Source organism: Saccoglossus kowalevskii, chromosome 6 (genome assembly GCF_978046115.1).
Source record: "Saccoglossus kowalevskii chromosome 6, keSacKowa6.1, whole genome shotgun sequence".
Lineage (NCBI taxonomy): Eukaryota > Metazoa > Hemichordata > Enteropneusta > Harrimaniidae > Saccoglossus > Saccoglossus kowalevskii.
This window is the reverse complement of record NC_140646.1, coordinates 42,147,870-42,165,971: the sequence shown is the minus strand read 5'-3', so window position 1 is coordinate 42,165,971 and position 18,102 is coordinate 42,147,870. Positions and strand designations below refer to the sequence as shown.

The window sequence follows — 18,102 nt, the reverse complement described above, 5'->3', positions numbered from 1 at the left end:
GGGGTGTCCAGCAATATGGATGCTGGTGTCTTAATTTCTTGGGGTGTACTGCAATATGGGTACAGGTGTCATAGCTTCTGGGGGGTGTCCAGCAATATGGGTACAGGTTTCATAGTGTCTGGGGTTGTACAGCAATATGGATGCTGGTGTCATAATTTCTGAGGGTGTACAGCAATATGGGTACAGGTGTCATAGCTTCTGGGGGTGTCCACCAATATGGGTACAGGTTTCATAGTGTCTGGGGGTGTACAGCAATATGGGTACAGGTGTCATAGCTTCTGGGGGTGTCCACCAATATGGGTACAGATGTCATAGTTTTTGGGGTGTCCACCAATATGGGTACAAGTGTCATAGTTTTTGGGGTGTACAGTAATATGGGTACAGGTGTCAGTTTTTAATGAGATCATATAGTTATTACCTTGTCAATGTACTTAATTGGAGATCTTGACAACATTGCTGCATAAACATCTAAAGTTGGAACATTCCCATAATCAAACTGAAGACCAGCTTCTACATAGCTCCTACAGTATTAAAATTAACTAACATATTGCTATTTCACATATAAATTCTAACAAGGACTATCCTTGCCCATTCACATTCAAATTTCACATATGTTTTGTGATCTGATTCAAGATAGTTGAATGGGAGCAATTTTGTCAAGCACTTTGTTTTATGGGTCTGATTCAGTTGACTTACTGCTGATTACTCCTAGACTTTACACAGTCATACTTATGCACATAGCATACATTCATGTAGTGATATGATACAATATGATCAGCTGAGGACAATTTTCATAGTATACATTCATGTAGTGATATGATACAATATGATCAGCTAAGGACAATTTACATAGCATACATTCATGTAGTGATATGATACAATATGATCAGCTAGGGACAATTTTCATAGCATACATTCATGTAGTGATATGATACAATATGATCAGCTAGGGACAATTTACATAGCATACATTCATGTAGTGATATGATACAATATGATCAGCTAGGGACAATTTTCATAGCATACATTCATGTAGTGATATGATACAATATGATCAGCTAGGGACAATTTTCATAGCATACATTCATGTAGTGATATGATACAATATGATCAGCTAGGGACAATTTTCATAGCATACATTCATGTAGTGATATGATACAATATGATCAGCTAGGGACAATTTACATAGCATACATTCATGTAGTGATATGATACAATATGATCAGCTAGGGACAATTTTCATAGCATACATTCATGTAGTGATATGATACAATATGATCAGCTAGGGACAATTTTCATAGCATACATTCATGTAGTGATATGATACAATATGATCAGCTAATGACAATTTTCATAGCATACATTCATGTAGTGATATGATACAATATGATCAGCTAGGGACAATTTTCATAGCATACATTCATGTAGTGATATGATACAATATGATCAGCTAGGGACAATTTTCATAGTATACATTCATGTAGTGATATGATACAATATGATCAGCTAAGGACAATTTTCATAGCATACATTCATGTAGTGATATGATACAATATGATCAGCTAGGGACAATTTTCATAGCATACATTCATGTAGTGATCTGATACAATATGATCAGCTAGGGACAATTTTCATAGCATACATTCATGTAGTGATATGATACAATATGATCAGCTAGGGACAATTTTCATAGCATACATTCATGTAGTGATATGATACAATATGATCAGCTAAGGACAATTTTCATAGCATACATTCATGTAGTGATATGATACAATATGATCAGCTAATGACAATTTTCATAGCATACATACATGTAGTGATATTATACAATATGATCAGGCAGGGACAATTTTCATAGCATACATTCATGTAGTGATATGATACAATATGATCAGCTAAGGACAATTTTCATAGCATACATTCATGTAGTGATATGATACAATATGATCAGCTAGGATCAATTTTCATAGCATACATTCATGTAATGATATGATACAATATGATCAGCTAAAGACAATTTTCATAGCATACATTCATGTAGTGATATGATACAATATGATCAGCTAGGGACAATTTTCATAGCATACATTCATGTAGTGATATGATACAATATGATCAGCTAAGGACAATTTTCATAGCATACATTCATGTAGTGATACGATACAATATGATCAGCTAGGGACAATTTTCATAGCATACATTCATGTAGTGATATGATACAATATGATCAGCTAGGGACAATTTTTATAGCATACATTCATGTAGTGATATGATACAATATGATCAGCTAAGAACAATTTTCATAGCACACATTCATGTAGTGATATGATACAATATGATCAGCTAGGGACAATTTTCATAGCATACATTCATGTAGTGATATGACACAATATGATCAGCTAAGGACAATTTTCATAGCATACATTCATGTAGTGATATGATACAATATGATCAGCTAGGGACAATTTTCATAGCATACATACATGTAGTGATATGATACAATATGATCAGCTAGGGACAATTTTCATAGCATACATTCATGTAGTGATATGATACAATATGATCAGCTAAGGACAATTTTCATAGCATACATTCATGTAGTGATATGATACAATATGATCAGCTAGGGACAATTTTCATAGTATACATTCATGTAGTGATATGATACAATATGATCAGCTAGTGACAATTTTCATAGCATACATTCATGTAGAAATATGATACAATATGATCAGCTAGGGACAATTTTCATAGCATACATTCATGTAGTGATATGATACAATATGATCAGCTAAGGACAATTTTCATAGCATACATTCATGTAGTGATATGATACAATATGATCAGCTAGGGACAATTTTCATAGCATACATTCATGTAGTGATATGATACAATATGATCAGCTAGGGACAATTTTCATAGCATACATTCATGTAGTGATATGATACAATATGATCAGCTAGGGACAATTTTCATAGCATACATTCATGTAGTGATCTGATACAATATGATCAGCTAGGGACAAATTTCATAGCATACATACATGTAGTGATATTATACAATATGATCAGGCAGGGACAATTTTCATAGCATACATTCATGTAGTGATATGATACAATATGATCAGCTAAGGACAATTTTCATTGCATACATTCATGTTGTGATATGATACAATATGATCAGCTAGGGACAATTTTCATAGCATACATTCATGTAGTGATATGATACAATATGATCAGCTAGGGACAATTTTCATAGCATACATTCATGTAGTAATATTATACAATATGATCAGCTAAGGACAATTTTCATAGCATACATTCATGTAGTGATGTGATACAATATGATCAGCTAAGGACATTTTACATAGCATACATTCATGTAGTGATATGATACAATATGATCAGCTAGGGACAATTTTCATAGCATACATTCATGTAGTGATATGATACAAAATGATCAGCTAAGGACAATTTACATAGCATACATTCATGTAGTGATATGATACAATATGATCAGCTAAGGACAATTTTCATAGCATACATTCATGTAGTGATATGATACAAAATGATCAGCTAAGGACAATTTTCATAGCATACAGTCATGTAGTGATATGATACAATATGATCAGCTAAGGACAATTTTCATAGCATACATTCATGTAGTGATATGATACAATATGATTAGCTAAGGACAATTTTCATAGCATACATTCATGTAGTGATATGATACAATATGATCAGCTAAGGACAATTTTCATAGCATACATTCATGTAGTGATATGATACAATATGATCAGCTAGGGACAATTTTCATAGCATACATACATGTAGTGATATGATACAATATGATCAGCTAGGGACAATTTTCATAGCATACATTCATGTAGTGATATGATACAATATGAACAGCTAAGGACAATTTTCATAGCATACATTCATGTAGTGATATGATACAATATGATCAGCTAGGGACAATTTTCATAGTATACATTCATGTAGTGATATGATACAATATGATCAGCTAGGGACAATTTTCATAGCATACATTCATGTAGTGATATGATACAATATGATCAGCTAGGGACAATTTTCATAGCATACATTCATGTAGTGATATGATACAATATGATCAGCTAAGGACAATTTTCATAGCATACATTCATGTAGTGATATGATACAATATGATCAGCTAAGGACAATTTTCATAGCATACATTCATGTAGTGATATGATACAATATGATCAGCTAGGGACAATTTTCATAGTATACATTCATGTAGTGATATGATACAATATGATCAGCTAAGGACAATTTTCATAGCATACATTCATGTAGTGATATGATACAATATGATCAGCTAGGGACAATTTTCATAGTATACATTCATGTAGTGATATGATACAATATGATCAGCTAGGGACAATTTTCATAGCATACATTCATGTAGTGATATGATACAATATGATCAGCTAAGGACAATTTTCATAGCATAAATTCATGTAGTGATATGATACAATATGATCAGCTAAGGACAATTTTCATAGCATACATTCATGTAGTGATATGATACAATATGATCAGCTAGGGACAATTTTCATAGCATACATTCATGTAGTGATATGATACAATATGATCAGCAAGGGACAATTTTCATAGCATACAGTCATGTAGTGATATGATACAATATGATCAGCTAGGGACAATTTTCATAGCATACATTCATGTTGTGATATGATACAATATGATCAGCTAAGGACAATTTTCATAGCATACATTCATGTAGTGATATGATACAATATGATCAGCTAGGGACAATTTTCATAGCATACATTCATGTAGTGATATGATACAATATTATCAGCTAGGGACAATTTTCATAGCATACATTCATGTAGTGATATGATACAATATGATCAGCTAGGGACAATTTTCATAGCATACATTCATGTAGTGATATGATACAATATGATCAGCTAGGGACAAATTTCATAGCATACATTCATGCAGTGATATGATACAATATGATCAGCTAGGGACAATTTTCATAGCATACATTCATGTAGTGATATGATACAATATGATCAGCTAAGGACAATTTTCATAGCATACATTCATGAAGTGATATGATACAATATGATCAGCTAAGGACAATTTTCATGCTCAAAAATCATCAAAATCAAGCATCAAAATCTCAGGCTTGCATGGACATACATAGAACATAAAAACTAGCTTTAGTTTCCATACAACATTTTGTTTCACGATTATTGTTGGATTTCTAAAAGAAGTAATCTTCTGTCAATCACTCACAAATCTGTAGTCACATGTGAGCACCCCAAATTGTTATGCATATTGTTGGATTTCTAAAAGAAGTACATTTTGGGAGAATTAATCATCTGTCAATCACTCACAAATCTGTAGTCACATGTGGGCACCCCAAATTGTTATGTATATTGTTGGATTTCTGAAAGAAGTACATTTTGGGAGTAATAATCATCTGTCAATCACTCACAAATCTCTTGTCTCATGTGAGCACCCCAAATTGTTATACATATTGTTGGATTTCTAAAAGAAGTACATTTTGGGAGTAATAATCATCTGTCAATCACTCACAAAGCTCTAGTCACATGTGAGCACCCCAAATTGTCATACATATTGCAATCATGGAAATATGTCACATAAATCTCCCTAGGTAAGAGGCAAAAACACAAGAAGAAGAAACTTGGGGGGCTTGTCTCAAACAAAACCAAATGATTTCCTGAGGAACCTAATAATATCTCAAATACCCTGAGGAAGGGTGCAAGCTAGATGCGCAGTTTTCAGAATGTTAACATGCTCAGTATAATATTACAGCTTTTGATATTTATAGAATCTCCTTATCCATGTTAAATAGTAGCTAACCCAATATTCACACTTACCAGTCAGGAATGTCACTAGCACCAACTTTAGCTGTGAATGAAGCAGAAAGAAAGATGTTTTCAGGCATGTGAAGCTCAGAGATGAAATAGAAAGAAAGATGTTTTAAGACATGTGAAGCTCAGAGATGAAGTAGAAAGAAAGATGTTTTCAGACATGTGAAGCTCAGAGATGAAGTTGAAAGAAAGATGTTTTCAGACATGTGAAGCACAGAGATAAAGTAGAAAGAAAGATGTTTTCAGATATGTGAAGCTTAGAGATGAAGTAGAAAGAAAGATGTTTTCAGATATGTGAAGCTCAGAGATGAAGTTGAAAGAAAGATGTTTTCAGACATGTGAAGCACAGAGATAAAGTAGAAAGAAAGATGTTTTGAGACATGTGAAGCTCGGAGATGAAGTAGAAAGAAAGATGTTTTCAGATATGTGAAGCTCAAAGATGAAGTAGAAAGAAAGATGTTTTAAGACATGTGAAGCTCGGAGATGAAGTAGAAAGAAAGATGTTTTAAGACATGTAAAGCTCAGAGATGAAGTAGAAAGAAAGATGTTTTAAGATATGTAAAGCTTAGAGATGAAGTAGAAAGAAAGATGTTTTGAGACATGTGAAGCTCAGAGATGAAGTAGAAAGAAAGATGTTTTCAGACATGTGAAGCTCAGGAATGAAGTAGAGAGAAAGATGTTTTCAGATATGTGAAGCTCAGAGATGAAGTAGAAAGAAAGATGTTTTAAGACATGTGAAGCTCAGGGATGAAGTAGAAAGAAAGATGTTTTCAGATATGTCAAGCTCAGAGATGAAGTAGAAAGAAAGATGTTTTAAGACATGTGAAGCTCAGGGATGAAGTAGAAAGAAAGATGTTTTCAGATATGTCAAGCTCAGAGATGAAGTAGAAAGAAAGATGTTTTAAGACATGTGAAGCTTAGAGTGAAGTAGAAAGAAAGATGTTTTGAGACATGTGAAGCTCGGAGATGAAGTAGAAAGAAAGATGTTTTAAGACATGTGAAGCTCAGAGATGAAGTAGAAAGAAAGATGTTTTGAGACATGTGAAGCTCAGAGATGAAGTAGAAAGAAAGATGTTTTCAGATATGTGAAGCTCAAAGATGAAGTAGAAAGAAAGATGTTTTCAGATATGTGAAGCTTTGAGATAAAGTAGAAAGAAAGATGTTTTCAGATATGTAAAGCTCAAAGATGAAGTAGAAAGAAAGATGTTTTCAGATATGTGAAGCTCAAAGATGGAGTAGAAAGAAAGATGTTTTAAGACATGTGAAGCTCAGAGATAAAGTAGAAAGAAAGATGTTTTCAGATATGTAAAGCTCAAAGATGAAGTAGAAAGAAACATGTTTTCAGACTTGTAAAGCTCAAAGATGAAGTAGAAAGAAAGATGTTTTCAGATATGTGAAGCTCAGAGATGAAGTAGAAAGAAAGATGTTTTCAGACATGTGAAGCTTAGAGATGAAGTAGAAAGAAAGATGTTTTCAGACATGTGAAGCTCAGAGATGAAGTAGAAAGAAAGATGTTTTCAGATATGTAAAGCTCAGAGATAAAGTAGAAAGAAAGATGTTTTCAGATATGTAAAGCTCAAAGATGAAGTAGAAAGAAACATGTTTTCAGACTTGTAAAGCTCAAAGATGAAGTAGAAAGAAAGATGTTTTCAGACATGTGAAGCTCAGAGATGAAGTAGAAAGAAAGATGTTTTCAGATATGTAAAGCTCAGAGATAAAGTAGAAAGAAAGATGTTTTCAGATATGTAAAGCTCAAAGATGAAGTAGAAAGAAACATGTTTTCAGACTTGTAAAGCTCAGAGATGAAGTAGAAAGAAATATGTTTTAAGACATGTGAAGCTCAGAGATAAAGTAGAAAGAAAGATGTTTTCAGATATGTAAAGCTCAAAGATGAAGTAGAAAGAAACATGTTTTCAGACTTGTAAAGCTCAAAGATGAAGTAGAAAGAAAGATGTTTTCAGATATGTGAAGCTCAGAGATGAAGTAGAAAGAAAGATGTTTTCAGATATGTGAAGCTTAGAGATGAAGTAGGAAGAAAGATGTTTTGAGACATGTGAAGCTCAGGGATGATGTAGAAAGAAAGATGTTTTAAGACATGTAAAGCTCAGGAATGAAGTAGAGAGAAAGATGTTTTCAGATATGTGAAGCTCAGAGATGAAGTAGAAAGAAAGATGTTTTAAGACATGTGAAGCTCAGGGATGAAGTAGAAAGAAAGATGTTTTCAGATATGTCAAGCTCAGAGATGAAGTAGAAAGAAAGATGTTTTAAGACATGTGAAGCTTAGAGTGAAGTAGAAAGAAAGATGTTTTGAGACATGTGAAGCTCGGAGATGAAGTAGAAAGAAAGATGTTTTAAGACATGTGAAGCTCAGAGATGAAGTAGAAAGAAAGATGTTTTGAGACATGTGAAGCTCAGAGATGAAGTAGAAAGAAAGATGTTTTCAGATATGTGAAGCTCAAAGATGAAGTAGAAAGAAAGATGTTTTCAGATATGTGAAGCTTTGAGATAAAGTAGAAAGAAAGATGTTTTCAGATATGTAAAGCTCAAAGATGAAGTAGAAAGAAAGATGTTTTCAGATATGTGAAGCTCAAAGATGGAGTAGAAAGAAAGATGTTTTAAGACATGTGAAGCTCAGAGATAAAGTAGAAAGAAAGATGTTTTCAGATATGTAAAGCTCAAAGATGAAGTAGAAAGAAACATGTTTTCAGACTTGTAAAGCTCAAAGATGAAGTAGAAAGAAAGATGTTTTCAGATATGTGAAGCTCAGAGATGAAGTAGAAAGAAAGATGTTTTCAGACATGTGAAGCTTAGAGATGAAGTAGAAAGAAAGATGTTTTCAGACATGTGAAGCTCAGAGATGAAGTAGAAAGAAAGATGTTTTCAGATATGTAAAGCTCAGAGATAAAGTAGAAAGAAAGATGTTTTCAGATATGTAAAGCTCAAAGATGAAGTAGAAAGAAACATGTTTTCAGACTTGTAAAGCTCAAAGATGAAGTAGAAAGAAAGATGTTTTCAGACATGTGAAGCTCAGAGATGAAGTAGAAAGAAAGATGTTTTCAGATATGTAAAGCTCAGAGATAAAGTAGAAAGAAAGATGTTTTCAGATATGTAAAGCTCAAAGATGAAGTAGAAAGAAACATGTTTTCAGACTTGTAAAGCTCAGAGATGAAGTAGAAAGAAAGATGTTTTAAGACATGTGAAGCTCAGAGATAAAGTAGAAAGAAAGATGTTTTCAGATATGTAAAGCTCAAAGATGAAGTAGAAAGAAACATGTTTTCAGACTTGTAAAGCTCAAAGATGAAGTAGAAAGAAAGATGTTTTCAGATATGTGAAGCTCAGAGATGAAGTAGAAAGAAAGATGTTTTCAGATATGTGAAGCTTAGAGATGAAGTAGAAAGAAAGATGTTTTGAGACATGTGAAGCTCAGGGATGATGTAGAAAGAAAGATGTTTTAAGACATGTAAAGCTCAGGAATGAAGTAGAGAGAAAGATGTTTTCAGATATGTGAAGCTCAGAGATGAAGTAGAAAGAAAGATGTTTTAAGACATGTGAAGCTCAGGGATGAAGTAGAAAGAAAGATGTTTTCAGATATGTCAAGCTCAGAGATGAAGTAGAAAGAAAGATGTTTTAAGACATGTGAAGCTTAGAGTGAAGTAGAAAGAAAGATGTTTTGAGACATGTGAAGCTCGGAGATGAAGTAGAAAGAAAGATGTTTTAAGACATGTGAAGCTCAGAGATGAAGTAGAAAGAAAGATGTTTTGAGACATGTGAAGCTCAGAGATGAAGTAGAAAGAAAGATGTTTTCAGATATGTGAAGCTCAAAGATGAAGTAGAAAGAAAGATGTTTTCAGATATGTGAAGCTTTGAGATAAAGTAGAAAGAAAGATGTTTTCAGATATGTAAAGCTCAAAGATGAAGTAGAAAGAAAGATGTTTTCAGATATGTGAAGCTCAAAGATGGAGTAGAAAGAAAGATGTTTTAAGACATGTGAAGCTCAGAGATAAAGTAGAAAGAAAGATGTTTTCAGATATGTAAAGCTCAAAGATGAAGTAGAAAGAAACATGTTTTCAGACTTGTAAAGCTCAAAGATGAAGTAGAAAGAAACATGTTTTCAGATATGTGAAGCTCAGAGATGAAGTAGAAAGAAAGATGTTTTCAGACATGTGAAGCTTAGAGATGAAGTAGAAAGAAAGATGTTTTCAGACATGTGAAGCTCAGAGATGAAGTAGAAAGAAAGATGTTTTCAGATATGTAAAGCTCAGAGATGAAGTAGAAAGAAAGATGTTTTCAGACATGTGAAGCTTAGAGATGAAGTGGAAAGAAAGATGTTTTCAGACATGTGAAGCTCAGAGATGAAGTAGAAAGAAAGATGTTTTCAGATATGTGAAGCTTAGAGATGAAGTAGAAAGAAAGATGTTTTGAGACATGTGAAGCTCAGAGATGGAGTAGAAAGAAAGATGTTTTAAGACATGAGAAGCTTTGAGATGAAGTAGAAAGAAAGATGTTTTAAGACATGTGAAGCACAGAGATAAAGTAGAAAGAAAGATGTTTTGAGACATGTGAAGCTCAGAGATGAAGTAGAAAGAAAGATGTTTTCAGATATGTAAAGCTTTGAGATAAAGTAGAAAGAAAGATGTTTTCAGATATGTAAAGCTCAGAGATGAAGTAGAAAGAAAGATGTTTTCAGATATGTGAAGCTTTGAGATAAAGTAGAAAGAAAGATGTTTTCAGATATGTAAAGCTCAGAGATAAAGTAGAAAGAAAGATGTTTTCAGATATGTAAAGCTCAAAGATGAAGTAGAAAGAAAGATGTTTTCAGACATGTAAAGCTCAGAGATGAAGTAGAAAGAAAGATGTTTTCAGATATGTGAAGCTCAGAGATGAAGTAGAAAGAAAGATGTTTTCAGACATGTGAAGCTCACAGATGAAGTAGAAAGAAACATGTTTTCAGATATGTGAAGCTCAAAGATGGAGTAGAAAGAAAGATGTTTTCAGATATGTGAAGCTCAGAGATGAAGTAGAAAGAAAGATGTTTTCAGACATGTGAAGCTCACAGATGAAGTAGAAAGAAACATGTTTTCAGACTTGTAAAGCTCAAAGATGAAGTAGAAAGAAACATGTTTTCAGATATGTGAAGCTCAGAGATGAAGTAGAAAGAAAGATGTTTTCAGACATGTGAAGCTTAGAGATGAAGTAGAAAGAAAGATGTTTTCAGACATGTGAAGCTCAGAGATGAAGTAGAAAGAAAGATGTTTTCAGATATGTAAAGCTCAGAGATGAAGTAGAAAGAAAGATGTTTTCAGACATGTGAAGCTTAGAGATGAAGTGGAAAGAAAGATGTTTTCAGACATGTGAAGCTCAGAGATGAAGTAGAAAGAAAGATGTTTTCAGATATGTGAAGCTTAGAGATGAAGTAGAAAGAAAGATGTTTTGAGACATGTGAAGCTCAGAGATGGAGTAGAAAGAAAGATGTTTTAAGACATGAGAAGCTTTGAGATGAAGTAGAAAGAAAGATGTTTTAAGACATGTGAAGCACAGAGATAAAGTAGAAAGAAAGATGTTTTGAGACATGTGAAGCTCAGAGATGAAGTAGAAAGAAAGATGTTTTCAGATATGTAAAGCTTTGAGATAAAGTAGAAAGAAAGATGTTTTCAGATATGTAAAGCTCAGAGATGAAGTAGAAAGAAAGATGTTTTCAGATATGTGAAGCTTTGAGATAAAGTAGAAAGAAAGATGTTTTCAGATATGTAAAGCTCAGAGATAAAGTAGAAAGAAAGATGTTTTCAGATATGTAAAGCTCAAAGATGAAGTAGAAAGAAAGATGTTTTCAGACATGTAAAGCTCAGAGATGAAGTAGAAAGAAAGATGTTTTCAGATATGTGAAGCTCAGAGATGAAGTAGAAAGAAAGATGTTTTCAGACATGTGAAGCTCACAGATGAAGTAGAAAGAAAGATATTTTCAGACATGTGAAGCTTTGAGATAAAGTAGAAAGAAAGATGTTTTCAGATATGTGAAGCTCAGAGATGAAGTAGAAAGAAAGGTGTTTTCAGATATGTGAAGCTTAGAGATGAAGTAGAAAGAAAGGTGTTTTCAGATATGTGAAGCTCAGAGATGAAGTAGAAAGAAAGATGTTTTAAGACATGTGAAGCTTAGAGTGAAGTAGAAAGAAAGATGTTTTGAGACATGTGAAGCTCAGAGATGGAGTAGAAAGAAAGATGTTTTAAGACATGTGAAGCTTTGAGATGAAGTAGAAAGAAAGATGTTTTAAGACATGTAAAGCTCAGGGATGAAGTAGAAAGAAAGATGTTTTCAGACATGTGAAGCTTAGAGATGAAGTAGAAAGAAAGATGTTTTGAGACATGTGAAGCTCAGAGATGGAGTAGAAAGAAAGATGTTTTAAGATATGTGAAGCTCAGAGATGGAGTAGAAAGAAAGATGTTTTAAGATATGTGAAGCTCAGAGATGAAGTAGAAAGAAGGATGTTTTCAGACATGTAAAGCTCAGGGATGAAGTAGAAAGAAAGATGTTTTGAGACATGTAAAGCTCAGGGATGAAGTAGAAAGAAAGATGTTTTCAGACATGTGAAGCTTAGAGATGAAGTAGAAAGAAAGATGTTTTGAGACATGTGAAGCTCAGCGATGGAGTAGAAAGAAAGATGTTTTCAGATATGTGAAGCTCAGAGATGAAGTAGAAAGAAAGATGTTTTCAGATATGTAAAGCTTTGAGATAAAGTAGAAAGAAAGATGTTTTCAGATATGTAAAGCTTTGAGATAAAGTAGAAAGAAAGATGTTTTCAGATATGTAAAGCTCAGAGATGAAGTAGAAAGAAAGATGTTTTCAGACATGTGAAGCTCAAAGATGAAGTAGAAAGAAAGATGTTTTCAGATATGTGAAGCTTTGAGATAAAGTAGAAAGAAAGATGTTTTCAGATATGTAAAGCTCAGAGATAAAGTAGAAAGAAAGATGTTTTCAGATATGTAAAGCTCAAAGATGAAGTAGAAAGAAAGATGCTTTCAGACATGTAAAGCTCAGAGATGAAGTAGAAAGAAAGATGTTTTCAGATATGTGAAGCTCAGAGATGAAGTAGAAAGAAAGATGTTTTCAGACATGTGAAGCTCAAAGATGAAGTAGAAAGAAAGATGTTTTCAGATATGTGAAGCTCAGAGATGAAGTTGAAAGAAAGATGTTTTCAGACATGTGAAGCACAGAGATAAAGTAGAAAGAAAGATGTTTTGAGACATGTGAAGCTCGGAGATGAAGTAGAAAGAAAGATGTTTTCAGATATGTGAAGCTCAAAGATGAAGTAGAAAGAAAGATGTTTTCAGATATGTGAAGCTCAGAGATGAAGTAGAAAGAAAGATGTTTTCAGACATGTGAAGGTCAGAGATGATGTAGAAAGAAAGATGTTTTAAGACATGTAAAGCTCAGGAATGAAGTAGAGAGAAAGATGTTTTCAGATATGTGAAGCTCAGAGATGAAGTAGAAAGAAAGATGTTTTAAGACATGTGAAGCTCAGGGATGAAGTAGAAAGAAAGATGTTTTCAGATATGTGAAGCTCAGAGATGAAGTAGAAAGAAAGATGTTTTAAGACATGTGAAGCTTAGAGTGAAGTAGAAAGAAAGATGTTTTGAGACATGTGAAGCTTGGAGATGAAGTAGAAAGAAAGATGTTTTCAGATATGTGAAGCTCAAAGATGAAGTAGAAAGAAAGATGTTTTCAGATATGTGAAGCTTTGAGATAAAGTAGAAAGAAAGATGTTTTCAGATATGTAAAGCTCAAAGATGAAGTAGAAAGAAAGATGTTTTCAGATATGTGAAGCTCAAAGATGGAGTAGAAAGAATAATGTTTTAAGACATGAAAAGCTCAGAGATAAAGTAGAAAGAAAGATGTTTTCAGATATGTAAAGCTCAAAGATGAAGTAGAAAGAAACATGTTTTCAGACATGTAAAGCTCAAAGATGAAGTAGAAAGAAAGATGTTTTCAGATATGTGAAGCTCAGAGATGAAGTAGAAAGAAAGATGTTTTCAGACATGTGAAGCTTAGAGATGAAGTAGAAAGAAAGATGTTTTCAGACATGTGAAGCTCAGAGATGAAGTAGAAAGAAAGATGTTTTCAGATATGTGAAGCTTAGAGATGAAGTAGAAAGAAAGATGTTTTCAGATATGTGAAGCTTAGAGATGAAGTGGAAAGAAAGATGTTTTCAGACATGTGAAGCTCAGAGATGAAGTAGAAAGAAAGATGTTTTCAGACATGTAAAGCTCAGAGATGAAGTAGAAAGAAAGATGTTTTCAGATATGTGAAGCTCAGAGATGAAGTAGAAAGAAAGATGTTTTCAGACATGTGAAGCTCACAGATGAAGTAGAAAGAAAGATATTTTCAGACATGTGAAGCTTTGAGATAAAGTAGAAAGAAAGATGTTTTCAGATATGTGAAGCTCAGAGATGAAGTAGAAAGAAAGGTGTTTTCAGATATGTGAAGCTTAGAGATGAAGTAGAAAGAAAGGTGTTTTCAGATATGTGAAGCTCAGAGATGAAGTAGAAAGAAAGATGTTTTAAGACATGTGAAGCTTAGAGTGAAGTAGAAAGAAAGATGTTTTGAGACATGTGAAGCTCAGAGATGGAGTAGAAAGAAAGATGTTTTAAGACATGTGAAGCTTTGAGATGAAGTAGAAAAAAAGATGTTTTAAGACATGTAAAGCTCAGGGATGAAGTAGAAAGAAAGATGTTTTCAGACATGTGAAGCTTAGAGATGAAGTAGAAAGAAAGATGTTTTGAGACATGTGAAGCTCAGAGATGGAGTAGAAAGAAAGATGTTTTCAGATATGTGAAGCTCAGAGATGAAGTAGAAAGAAAGATGTTTTCAGATATGTAAAGCTTTGAGATAAAGTAGAAAGAAAGATGTTTTCAGATATGTAAAGCTTTGAGATAAAGTAGAAAGAAAGATGTTTTCAGATATGTAAAGCTCAGAGATGAAGTAGAAAGAAAGATGTTTTCAGACATGTGAAGCTCAAAGATGAAGTAGAAAGAAAGATGTTTTCAGATATGTGAAGCTTTGAGATAAAGTAGAAAGAAAGATGTTTTCAGATATGTAAAGCTCAGAGATAAAGTAGAAAGAAAGATGTTTTCAGATATGTAAAGCTCAAAGATGAAGTAGAAAGAAAGATGCTTTCAGACATGTAAAGCTCAGAGATGAAGTAGAAAGAAAGATGTTTTCAGATATGTGAAGCTCAGAGATGAAGTAGAAAGAAAGATGTTTTCAGACATGTGAAGCTCAAAGATGAAGTAGAAAGAAAGATGTTTTCAGATATGTGAAGCTCAGAGATGAAGTTGAAAGAAAGATGTTTTCAGACATGTGAAGCACAGAGATAAAGTAGAAAGAAAGATGTTTTGAGACATGTGAAGCTCGGAGATGAAGTAGAAAGAAAGATGTTTTCAGATATGTGAAGCTCAAAGATGAAGTAGAAAGAAAGATGTTTTCAGATATGTGAAGCTCAGAGATGAAGTAGAAAGAAAGATGTTTTCAGACATGTGAAGGTCAGAGATGATGTAGAAAGAAAGATGTTTTAAGACATGTAAAGCTCAGGAATGAAGTAGAGAGAAAGATGTTTTCAGATATGTGAAGCTCAGAGATGAAGTAGAAAGAAAGATGTTTTAAGACATGTGAAGCTCAGGGATGAAGTAGAAAGAAAGATGTTTTCAGATATGTGAAGCTCAGAGATGAAGTAGAAAGAAAGATGTTTTAAGACATGTGAAGCTTAGAGTGAAGTAGAAAGAAAGATGTTTTGAGACATGTGAAGCTTGGAGATGAAGTAGAAAGAAAGATGTTTTCAGATATGTGAAGCTCAAAGATGAAGTAGAAAGAAAGATGTTTTCAGATATGTGAAGCTTTGAGATAAAGTAGAAAGAAAGATGTTTTCAGATATGTAAAGCTCAAAGATGAAGTAGAAAGAAAGATGTTTTCAGATATGTGAAGCTCAAAGATGGAGTAGAAAGAATAATGTTTTAAGACATGAAAAGCTCAGAGATAAAGTAGAAAGAAAGATGTTTTCAGATATGTAAAGCTCAAAGATGAAGTAGAAAGAAACATGTTTTCAGACATGTAAAGCTCAAAGATGAAGTAGAAAGAAAGATGTTTTCAGATATGTGAAGCTCAGAGATGAAGTAGAAAGAAAGATGTTTTCAGACATGTGAAGCTTAGAGATGAAGTAGAAAGAAAGATGTTTTCAGACATGTGAAGCTCAGAGATGAAGTAGAAAGAAAGATGTTTTCAGATATGTGAAGTTTAGAGATGAAGTAGAAAGAAAGATGTTTTCAGATATGTGAAGCTTAGAGATGAAGTGGAAAGAAAGATGTTTTCAGACATGTGAAGCTCAGAGATGAAGTAGAAAGAAAGATGTTTTCAGACATGTAAAGCTCAGAGATGAAGTAGAAAGAAAGATGTTTTCAGATATGTGAAGCTCAGAGATGAAGTAGAAAGAAAGATGTTTTCAGACATGTGAAGCTCACAGATGAAGTAGAAAGAAAGATATTTTCAGACATGTGAAGCTTTGAGATAAAGTAGAAAGAAAGATGTTTTCAGATATGTGAAGCTCAGAGATGAAGTAGAAAGAAAGGTGTTTTCAGATATGTGAAGCTTAGAGATGAAGTAGAAAGAAAGGTGTTTTCAGATATGTGAAGCTCAGAGATGAAGTAGAAAGAAAGATGTTTTAAGACATGTGAAGCTTAGAGTGAAGTAGAAAGAAAGATGTTTTGAGACATGTGAAGCTCAGAGATGGAGTAGAAAGAAAGATGTTTTAAGACATGTGAAGCTTTGAGATGAAGTAGAAAAAAAGATGTTTTAAGACATGTAAAGCTCAGGGATGAAGTAGAAAGAAAGATGTTTTCAGACATGTGAAGCTTAGAGATGAAGTAGAAAGAAAGATGTTTTGAGACATGTGAAGCTCAGAGATGGAGTAGAAAGAAAGATGTTTTAAGATATGTGAAGCTCAGAGATGAAGTAGAAAGAAGGATGTTTTCAGACATGTAAAGCTCAGGGATGAAGTAGAAAGAAAGATGTTTTGAGACATGTAAAGCTCAGGGATGAAGTAGAAAGAAAGATGTTTTCAGACATGTGAAGCTTAGAGATGAAGTAGAAAGAAAGATGTTTTGAGACATGTGAAGCTCAGAGATGGAGTAGAAAGAAAGATGTTTTCAGATATGTGAAGCTCAGAGATGAAGTAGAAAGAAAGATGTTTTCAGATATGTAAAGCTTTGAGATAAAGTAGAAAGAAAGATGTTTTCAGATATGTAAAGCTCAGAGATGAAGTAGAAAGAAAGATGTTTTCAGACATGTGAAGCTCAAAGATGAAGTAGAAAGAAAGATGTTTTCAGATATGTGAAGCTTTGAGATAAAGTAGAAAGAAAGATGTTTTCAGATATGTAAAGCTCAGAGATAAAGTAGAAAGAAAGATGTTTTCAGATATGTAAAGCTCAAAGATGAAGTAGAAAGAAAGATGTTTTCAGACATGTAAAGCTCAGAGATGAAGTAGAAAGAAAGATGTTTTCAGATATGTGAAGCTCAGAGATGAAGTAGAAAGAAAGATGTTTTCAGACATGTGAAGCTCAAAGATGAAGTAGAAAGAAAGATATTTTCAGACATGTGAAGCTTTGAGATAAAATAGAAAGAAAGATGTTTTCAGATATGTGAAGCTCAGAGATGAAGTAGAAAGAAAGGTGTTTTCAGATATGTGAAGCTTAGAGATGAAGTAGAAAGAAAGGTGTTTTCAGATATGTGAAGCTTAGAGATGAAGTAGAAAGAAAGATTGTTTTCAGACATGTGAAGCTCAGAGATGAAGTAGAAAGAAAGATGTTTTCAGATATGTGAAGCTTAGAGATGAAGTAGAAAGAAAGATGTTTTCAGATATGTAAAGCTTAGAGATGAAGTAGAAAGAAAGATGTTTTCAGACATGTGAAGCTCAGAGATGGAGTAGAAAGAAAGATGTTTTAAGACATGAGAAGCTTTGAGATGAAGTAGAAAGAAAGATGTTTTAAGACATGTGAAGCACAGAGATAAAGTAGAAAGAAAGATGTTTTGAGACATGTGAAGCTCAGAGATGAAGTAGAAAGAAAGATGTTTTCAGATATGTAAAGCTTTGAGATAAAGTAGAAAGAAAGATGTTTTCAGATATGTAAAGCTCAGAGATGAAGTA

At 33.2% G+C, this 18,102-nt stretch overlaps 1 protein-coding gene across 1 annotated transcript in view; it reads right to left on the bottom strand.

The window, feature by feature from the left end:
* Nucleotides 1-18,102, bottom strand: part of LOC100378934 (acylamino-acid-releasing enzyme-like) — a 94,916-nt gene that overhangs the window by 3,032 nt on the left and 73,782 nt on the right. The window contains exons 19-20 of the mRNA XM_085500557.1: nt 5,921-5,951; nt 419-521 (exon numbers count right to left, since the gene is read on the bottom strand). Of these exons, the coding sequence (XP_085356683.1) occupies nt 419-521; nt 5,921-5,951 (134 nt within the window). The remainder of the gene's footprint in view (nt 1-418; nt 522-5,920; nt 5,952-18,102) is intronic.